The following is a 9,788-nucleotide window of genomic DNA, read 5'->3' on the forward strand; positions in this document are numbered from 1 at the left end:
TTCCAGATTTCCCATCACATCGAATCTTTAGACTTATACATGTAGTATTAAATATAGATAAAAATAAAAACTAATTGCACAGTTTGGTCGGAATTGACGAGATGAATCTTTTGAACCTAGTTAGTCTATAATTGGATAATATTTATCAAATACAAACGAAAGTGCTACTATTCTTATTTTGCAAAAAAATTTAGAAGTAAACAAGGCCTAACACAATGAGACAGAGCCGGTATAAGACTAGCCACAACGTCGTAGGTGGCAAAGAAAAGATTCTTGTGCCAAGTTACGTCGATGCCAGCAAGGCAGCAACCAGTTCAGAAATGCAATGTGTGCATCTATGCATGTAGTACAAGTAGAACCCAATGATTCTCCCTCTCTGCATCGATTTTTTTCTCACGTTGTGGTAGTCTAAGGCCCATATTATTGCCTACGTACGAACAAAGCTTTGTTAACGCATGTAATTGCGATAACAAATAATTCCAGTAACAAGAATCTTACATCATATTCATCATATTGTAGGAAGCTTCTACTAAAGATACTTTCACGTGCTGGGCACAACAGAATGCAATAGCTACAGTGTAACATGTAGTTATTTATGAAGGACGAGTGAAATGTTTACAATGTGTCGGCTAAACTATTGAATCACCATCCAGTTTGCGATGGATGGCTGGGTTTCGTCGCCATCATTCATCTACTGAAATAAGATAGGTCTAAGGAGAGAAAGATATGTTAATCAGCCAGCTGAAAAAGGCTTCGAGCAGGGATTACAATTCTCCTTCTGGTCCAGAGAGCAAGGACATGATACCGAACAGCAGGAAGAGCACTCCGCTTGACAGTTCAACCTACAACCAAACAAGCCTCGAATTAGATGTTGGACATTTTACAGGAGTACGAAAAATGAATGAGTTTAGTTCCAACCATCTTCTCAGATATCTGGGAAGCTAGGCTCTTTCCACCAAGAACAGCAGCAGTAGTGCAGAATGCTTGCGCTCTAAGACAGAAAGAAGTTTCTATCAGGGAACATACAATACGCCATTTAAATAGAGCAGTCAGGTCAGTAAAAGAAGCAGCTCGTACATGATTCCACCCAGGACAACACCAAATGGGTTTTCATCAGCAGCCAAGCCAATAGTAGCAATCTGACAAGAGGTTCATCAATGTAGGGAAAACTTTATCTATTTATGACTCAATAGGTGATTTGCAGAGCTAGAAGATAAAAAGTACTTTTATACAGCTTACCTGGCTCTTGTCACCCCACTCACCAAAGAATGTAATAGAAAATGCCTACAGCACACAAATTAAAATAAATGTTAATATTTCAGATAAACACGGGAATGGTACCTTTGCCAACCATTTCTTGCATATTATAAGAAGTTGCTACCTTTATAAAAATTGGTGAGAAGAACTGCATGAGAAATGGTCTTTGCTGTTTCTTCGTATCATCATTTGCCTATATTAAAAAAAGTTGCAAATCCAAGTAAGAATTAAATTCGTAGTAATTTATTTATAGTTACATCACCAAAACTCCAAAAGTAACAAGGAAATTGCCCCCACTTAACTTCCCAGTCTTTTAAGATATGTGTCTTCTCTACACAAGCAAAATAAAAGAAAAGACATATGTGCAGATGAGCAATCAGAAACTGCTTAATTTATCTATTTTCTTTTTCTTTGACAATTTAGATGAAAAAAGATGCCTCTTTCACAGTGTACCAAAGAAGAAGTTAGAGAAAGCTAGAAAACCTATAGGCTGATGACAAAGTTCCATAAAAAGGACACATATTTGGACTGTGCTTCAACTATATTAACTGTACTTGAACTGTTAAATAGTCATAGCTGATGATAACATCATATATAGTTCCCACCACTATTCCAAAACTATACATGAATAAAAATAGGACTACTCAGATGAATAAAAGTTTTTAGAATACAAAGAACGAAAGAAAACATAAGCTAGCTAGACACCAAAAGTCCAAAATCATATAAATTAGTAGGATTTATGTAAAGGCACATTGAATGCATAACAAATTAATATTTTCAAGGATATAGGAGAAGAAATGAAATCTATTTTCATTCTCATTCAGGATTTCTATTTCCCACATAATCCAAATGGATAATCATATAATTATGAAAGAAAAACATTCTGCAAAAGAATATGATTGATGTACTGACCTTAGATTTATTTTTAGATTCACCTTTATTACTCTTAAAGGCAGCATCCTGTAAATTGGGTAGAACTTGCCAATAAGTAATTCAAAATCAGTCCATAAAATAACATAGTATAATGATGAAATTTTCTAACCAGCTCTGCTTCAACTTCAGCCAATTCTTCCGAATCTCTGAAATGAGAGTTGCATCGCTTAGCTATGTCGATAACGAAAACACCGAAAGTTAATTGAAAGGCAACAACAGAGCAGTACCCATCTTCCTTGAAGCCTTCCCACAATGACCAAATGCCAAATACAAAGAACAACAGAGTAGTTACATGGTGAGTCCATTTACGTGAAATCTGTTCAACATAATACAGTCAGCCATAGCATCTTGCAGAACTGTCGGCATTCTTTTGGGTAAGGCAATATCGCTATAAGCTAGCAGCAAAATTCGAAAATGATAGATTGGTTCAAGAAAAATTGATAAAAAAGGTACAGCTAGCATTCAGGTCCACGCGCAAGTGTTGAGGTAAGTGTGAATCACTGTTTCAAGCATTACACTTCACAAGTGTGTCATGTTGACTAAAATCCTCTTGCCATGTACAATGTAAGGGCATTTTAGTTACCATACTGACCAAGTGTAAGGATTATAGCTGCACCAGATCAATGCAAAGCACAATACAATCAGCAATTAATCTATAATTGCATATCTGTATGATCGAATAAAAAATGGACCCATAATGCCTGAAATAGCATACAATGCCAGACACTGACAACCATGTCCACGTTGCTGTCATACGCTTGAGTCCTCAAAGCAAACAGATACACAAAAGAAAAAACTTCTTTGCTTTTGTGACAGCCATGGCAGAAAGTACTGTTGGCAGATTTATTGTGAGAGAAAAACACTGCTGAATGGCTGGCATATTCGACTGATAAGCCCAAACGAACAACACTGAAAAATCATTATAGTAACTTACCAGATTTGGTGCAGCCCAACCTAGAGAAGCTGATAGAGCTGTCATCACCTAAAATTAGTAACTAAATCAATTAAACTATTTGTTTTTTTAATAAAAATGAACAGATAAAAAAAGATACCATAGTTCAGCATGTAAAATTCCGAATATACTCACTATTAGTGCAGACAAACAGCCTGCCAGGACAAGTTTCCTGGGATGGCGCATAGCCAGAATCTAGCAAAGATAAATACAGAGCATGAGTCCAGTGCTCGAAACAAGGGCAAATTAAAAAAGAAGAAGCGTGTAAAAGCAGGCATTGGAAAATATTGAAAGGGTATGTTTTGTCTTCCTAGGCCCAGACCGGCAGACCGTGTCAAATCCCTCATCCTCTGAAGACGCAATCCTCGAAGCTACTCATGCTGAAACAATTCTTGTGGAAGAGGGCAGGCATCTTATCAGAACTGCTGACAGACCCCAAGAAACAGAGGACCCTACCGATATGGCAGGTCCACGAATTCGGCAAGTGCAACAGCTACAGGAAATTGCAGACACAGTCGGCACCCACATGGGGGGAACCCACGCGCACCGAGCTAAATGGGGTAAAAAAATTGTGGCCGCAGCAAATCGAGCGCACAAATTAGTTCGGCCCGTGGAGGAACGTAAACAAATCCGAGCTCCCAATCTGCAGCTACCAACTAGCTTGTCACTACTTAAGGAAATTAATAAAGAAGTCATCTCAGCTCAGCTCAGCAGTAACTGACAAGCGAATCGAGCCAAGAATTCGACTCCAAGGCGCCTCACCCGCTCGCTCCGCCGGCGAATCTGCAGCTACCGCACGCACGATCTCGTGACGGGATCGAGGCAGCGCCAATTGTCCTCCGAACCAATTATCTCCCCCCTCCAACAGCGGAGCAAAGAGGCACGCCGCGCGGCGGCGTCAGCGGCGGCATAACGTCGAACACCTGGCGGGGAGTGCACCCGGGCCCGTCTACGCAGGGACATCGGCGCACGCAAAGCAGAGGCAGGGACGACAAGCAAAAGGACAGGAGGAAGAGCAGGCGACGTGAGAGGAGGAGGAGGACGTACCGCGGCGGCGAAGAAGGTCTTGTCCCCGATCTCGGAGAGCACGGTCATGGCCAGCGACTTGGTGAACCCCTGCACGCACCCACCCACCACCGAGAACCATCAGCAACAAGCTCTGCTTAACCAACACACCTGAACGAAGAAGAGGAAGAGAGAGAGAGAGAGAGAGAGAGAGAGAGAGAGAGAGAGAGGGAGGAGGAAAGGTGACCCCGAGCAGAGACGGCGCCATGGCGGAGGGAGGGCGGCGATTCCGATCTCGGGGGAGGCGCGGGGTAGAAGTGGAGCAGCCGAGCCGAGCCGAGGCGCTGCGGGCGTGGGCCGCGGGGGCAGACGCGAAGGGAGGCAGCAGCAGCAGCAGCAGCGACGGGGGCACTAGTAAATAGTCCTACCAACTTGGTAGTACCAAGGGTGGGGGTGAGGACGCGCGCCGCGGGGCCGTCGGATCCGGGACGGGCGGCGGCGGTGGCGTGGCGTGCTGCGGCTGTTTTTTTTTTTTTTTAAGGCGCCGGCGCCAGGTGCGCAGGAGTGGAGTACGCTCAATTTGGTTGGGGCCAAGTTCACCCTGAAAAGCAAAAAGTTTTCAAGATTCCCCGTCACATCGAATCTTGTGGCACATGCATGAAACATTAAATATAGACGAAAACAAAAACTAATTACACAGTTTAGCTAGAAATCACGAGACGAATCTTTTGATCCTAGTTAGTCCATGATTGGATAATATTTGTCACAAACAAACGAAAGTGCTACAGTATGGAACAGTTTTCACACTTCTGAACTAAACGAGGCCTGGGTCGGGATCGGGAGGTCAGCGGAGCTGGTGTGGGGACGAGGCCGGCGGCGCCCGGCGGTATACCCGTGAGCCGCGCGCCGTCGATGCCGCATCCTGCGGCCTCGGGAGCGCATGGGGAATGGGCGAAGGCGAGAGCCGTGGCGCATGACAGCCCATGACGTCGGCGTGCATGTCGACTCCTTTGGCTCTATTGCCTCTTCTTCTTTTTTTAACAAAAATACACCTCAATTTTTCGTTCTGTTATATATATATATATATATATATATATATATATATATATATATATATATATATATATATATATATATATATATATATATATATATATATACTTGTTTATCGGTTTGAGTACGTTTATATACTCATATTAAGATACTGTAGATCTTAACACGCGAAATTTTTTTCAAAAAAATTATATTTTAAATATATTACTAAAATACCATTACTATATTATATACAATAAATATAACCATATACTCTATGTATGGATGCATACTTAATATACATATCACTCTAGATGGTCTAGTATGATCATATACTTTGTTTATATACATTTCGTTCGATCATATACACCTTAAATCTAGAAATATATAGATGAGAGTAAGTACACACTTGACACTTGAACGATGAATAATGCCCCAACCATCGCCATAAAAAGAAGGATTCCCACTGATTTTAAATACAGATCCATCGTTGACAGGACTGTAGGTCATCAATCTTTTCCAACTTGTCTCATCAATATATACTCTTATATATATAGAAAAGGATGTGTACATCGAATTGAAGACAAACCACCGTTTTTGTGTTTACATTAATAATATAAAATGTTTTCATAATCTACAATTTCGATATTTTTTGTATAATGGTCTACCTTTTGAAAAACATGCATGCCAAAGCGTAGCATTAGAAGCTACGTACTCCATCCGTGCCATAAAGCAAGATCTTTTAGGATTTAAAACTTATGCCGCAAAGGAAGACATTCTAGTACTATATCTCGATGATTTGTGGTACTGTTGGTATTGTTTATCAGCGATTTTGAGAGGTATCTACATTATTCTGCTTTAATACTAGTATATTCTAGAAATCGTATATATAGGAAGTATATCGTTGTTCTAAGGGACTTATATTTCAAAATAAAGTGGGTACATCATATCTGATCTCAAATGAACTGACCAAAGCTAAGTGTATTTTAATAGTTTTATTGCCGAAATGCAATCAGAAAGCTCATGCTTTTTGCTGTATACACGAGATTTAATTTGCGACGCGTGTGAGTGTGACCCCATTTTATAGCTTCATTATTTATATTATTTGCTCTCCAGCTCGTCTAAGACTATGTATAACAACCGTGACTTTAAAATAGCCATTCGTCTTTTGATAGTGCTAGAGGCAAAAGATTTAATATCTATTTTTAGTTTTCTCCAACAACAAGACTTAAAAGACAACACTTTCTACAAAATAGATCTCTAAGTGAGAGTCTTCTCCAACAACAAGACCTAAAAGACAGCACTTTCTGCAAAATAGATCTCGAAGTGAGAGAATACCCAGATTTAGATTATGTCTCTCCTGAAACCAAAAATAGGTCTTCCATATAGATACTATGCTGGAAGCTATACGCATTGTTTTGGAGACTCCTGGGTTTGGTTTCGTAATGGTTCTCTACTTAAGACAGCCTTACATCGGTCTTTTTTGTCGGGTTCTAACTAAGGCCTTGTTTAGTTCTAAAAAATTTTATAAAATTTTTCAGATTTTCTATCACATTCATTTTTTTGCGGTATATGTATAGAGCATTAAATATAGATAAAAGAAATAATTAATTGCACTGTAATTTGTGAAACAAACCTTTTTGAGACTAGTTTGTCCATAATTGAACACAATATTTGTCAAATACAAACAAAAATACTATAATGTCTATTTTTTTAAAAATGAAACTAAACAAGGCGTATCAAAGATCTGTAGTACAACGCCGACGTCCCTTTTTTATACTACAGGCGGTTGTAGTTATCACGCGCGTGTGGTGTAAAAAGGGCGGTGTCAGAACTACGAACCGTCTGTGAAGATGCATTTTTACAGGCGGTTTTCCTAACTGAACCGCTTGTAGAAATCATGTATTTCTACAGGCGGTTCTCCTAAGAAACCGCCACTAAAAATCATATTTCTACATGTGGTTTTCCTAACAAAACCGCCTGTAGTACAGGTGGTTCTCCTAAGAAACCGCGTGTAAAAATCTTATTTCTACAGGCGGTTTGTTAAGAAAGCCGCCTGTAGAAATAATTTGAAATTTAATTTTTTGAGTTTTCAAATAACTTTGTTTGAAAAAACTGTCAAAATAAAAGTTGTAGATCTTGAAAACTTATGAAACTTTGTAGATGATAATTTTTTCATTTGACATCATCTTGTCGTCGAAAACTACGTTTGGATTTCTTAAATTTGAAATTTAAATTTTGTAAATGACCTCGGATGGAAAAACTTCCAATATAAAAGTTGTAGATTTTAAAAAGTTATGAAACTTTGTAGTTGACAACTTTTCCATTGGAATCCGTTTAGGGCCTCAAATAATCAATTTATGCTCGGTTTGTGATAATATGTGGGGAACTAAACTCTAATATAGACACAAGTGAGTGAGTGATAGGTGGAGTGATAGAGGAGGCTACGCGCAAGGGCAAGGTCAATGTCCCATTTCTACTAGCCTCCAGCGCAGGCGGTGCTGAAAAACGCCAGTAGAAATGGGTTTTCAGCCGCCTGTACAGTATGCGTCTGTCCATGTTTTAAATAGCGAGCTAAGACCAAGGTGTTTAGCGTTTTATAAACCGTAATTAGCGTACTTTAGAGGTAAAATACCGGTAAATTGTGCATAAACGTAAATAGCGGCATAAATTTTTCAAGCTATTTCGAGCTATAGCGGCAAAAATAGAGGGCTATTTTTTTTCATGGCGTCTGTATTAGTGGGATGTGAGTAGATGTAGCCACGGTACTAGCATTCGAAAAGAAAAAAACACGGTGCTACCAGCAGCATATGGTACCATTGATGATTGATGAGCAGCACCCGAAATCAAAGTCTCACTTTGAGCATATTCATCGTTAATAATTTCCCCCTTTTAAAATGCCCCAATTGGACCCCCATCAGCTGACACGACTGACAGACGACCGGCTGTTATTTAAAGGTGCTATAAGAATTGAATTCGATTCCTTGAGTCGCCGATCGAAAGGGGGTGTTCTTTGGTAAAGGATGACATGTTCTTGGATAAACATTTCTTTATTGAACAGATTGAGGTGTTCAAGACACGACAAACACCCCCCGCCCTATTTGAGTCAATTTAATAAAGACAATCTATGTAATTTATATATCTATTAATTTCTATATATAAAAATTGTAGTCCCAATGTTTATAGAATATTTTTTATCCAATGATATATATTCTTTTTTCATTCTTTATCAATAACATTCTTTTATGTTTTGGTTCTTATGTAGACATGGTTTCTAACTTAAACTTGGTTTCTATGAGTTTCTCTCTCTTCAATAATTACCTTACCATATCAGCAAATTAGTTATGTGGTAGTATAATTAATGTCTATAGAAATTATAGCGGTAAGATAAGAAAAAATTATAAGGTGTCTAAATTTGATTAGAGCATTGGTGATGCAACACGAACGTTTTAGAAAAGAAGAAACGTGGGGTGATTTTTGTTGTCTTATGGTCGCTTGTTTATGGATCAAATTGAATGTGGTGGCTAACCCTCTTCAATCAGCTGTGAACTGGACAGCATATATGCAGCTCTGGATCTACCTGATTGCACGGCTGGCCAGACGCTAGACCAGCTCAGCTTAAAAAGTCAAACTCAAATACTTTGCTTTATTATTTAGTATCGATCTGCTCGGGGATAATGATAGTACGTGTACAAGTACAACATAACAATAAGAGTATCTCACGGTCGAAGATATTTTTATTACGTGATGATATGTATAGATTAATTTTTTTAAAAAGAACATAGAAAGTACATATGATTGCTTTCTAATTTATGTTGTGAAAACAACAAAAAGAAAAAGAAACGTGACTATTAGCTGTGTGTACTGAGAATAAGCCTATTTTTTTTCTTTTGAAGGAAGAATATAGCCTTGTTCCTATCTATAATGGAGTATGTACGCCAACCGATACCGATAGCAGCCCGAATAACTTATTATAGGTGCCAATAAAAAACATATAAACATATGCGAAGGGTTCACGGCGCAATAGCAAAGACCATTGGTTGGGGGGCTCCCACCTAGGGTTCAAATCCTGGGTACGGCACTTTATTCTGGATTTATTTTAGGATTTTCCGGCGCTATGCATTAAGTGGTAGGCGACGTGCCCGTTGACAACGAGGCGCCTGTGGTGACTTCGTGAACTTCAAGATTTGCTAGCTCAGTCCTTCGAAGGTGCTCATAGGGGTAAGGTTTGCGTACGTGTGTTCATAGGGGTGAGTGTGGGTGCGTGTTGAGTGTCTGCGTTGTACTGTGTAATTAAAAAAAAAATAAAAAAACATATATAATTGACTTTTCTGGGCTGACAGATGGGTGTGTTTTGTCGATATATAAAAGTGAAGTTTGACTTTGTAGACAATAAATACATAAAATAAAAATATATAAACAAGGAAAAGAATGGAAACGAATATTAGCCCAAACGTCCCTGCAGTAGCGGGTGAGAGTCGTCCGGCCCAAACTGGCGCCGCTAGGGCCCATTGACCTCCCAGCAAAGCAAACGCGAGGCCCGGCCCGGCCCATCTGCCTTGGAGAGGGAGGCACCGGAGGAGAACGTCGGAGAAGGTGTGGATACCGA

At 39.5% G+C, this 9,788-nt stretch overlaps 1 protein-coding gene across 1 annotated transcript; it reads right to left on the bottom strand.

Moving 5' to 3' along the window:
- LOC8075664 (GDT1-like protein 5) lies at positions 462-4,552 on the bottom strand. Its single transcript, XM_002445499.2, has 12 exons — positions 4,395-4,552; positions 4,190-4,258; positions 3,278-3,337; positions 3,125-3,172; positions 2,418-2,506; positions 2,300-2,336; positions 2,170-2,217; positions 1,382-1,450; positions 1,240-1,284; positions 1,078-1,139; positions 919-991; positions 462-842 (listed from the first exon to the last, which is right to left on the bottom strand). Exons 1-12 carry the CDS (start codon positions 4,413-4,415, stop codon positions 765-767), a joined length of 699 nt encoding a protein of 232 aa, XP_002445544.1. The 5' UTR covers positions 4,416-4,552; the 3' UTR covers positions 462-764.

The sequence above is a fragment of the Sorghum bicolor genome, chromosome 7 (genome assembly GCF_000003195.3).
Source record: "Sorghum bicolor cultivar BTx623 chromosome 7, Sorghum_bicolor_NCBIv3, whole genome shotgun sequence".
Lineage (NCBI taxonomy): Eukaryota > Viridiplantae > Streptophyta > Magnoliopsida > Poales > Poaceae > Sorghum > Sorghum bicolor.

What these genes read in the sequence shown, in the direction of transcription:
- LOC8075664 (XM_002445499.2), bottom strand. Translation starts at nt 4,415, where the DNA reads ATGGCGCCGTCTCTGCTCGGG. An exon ending in GTTGGGCTGCACCAAATCTG is followed by an intron (nt 2,507 to 3,124) that starts GTAAGTTACTAT and finishes TATGTTGAACAG; the next exon opens with ATTTCACGTAAATGGACTCA. An exon ending in GAAGGCTTCAAGGAAGATGG is followed by an intron (nt 2,337 to 2,417) that starts GTACTGCTCTGT and finishes CTCTCATTTCAG; the next exon opens with AGATTCGGAAGAATTGGCTG.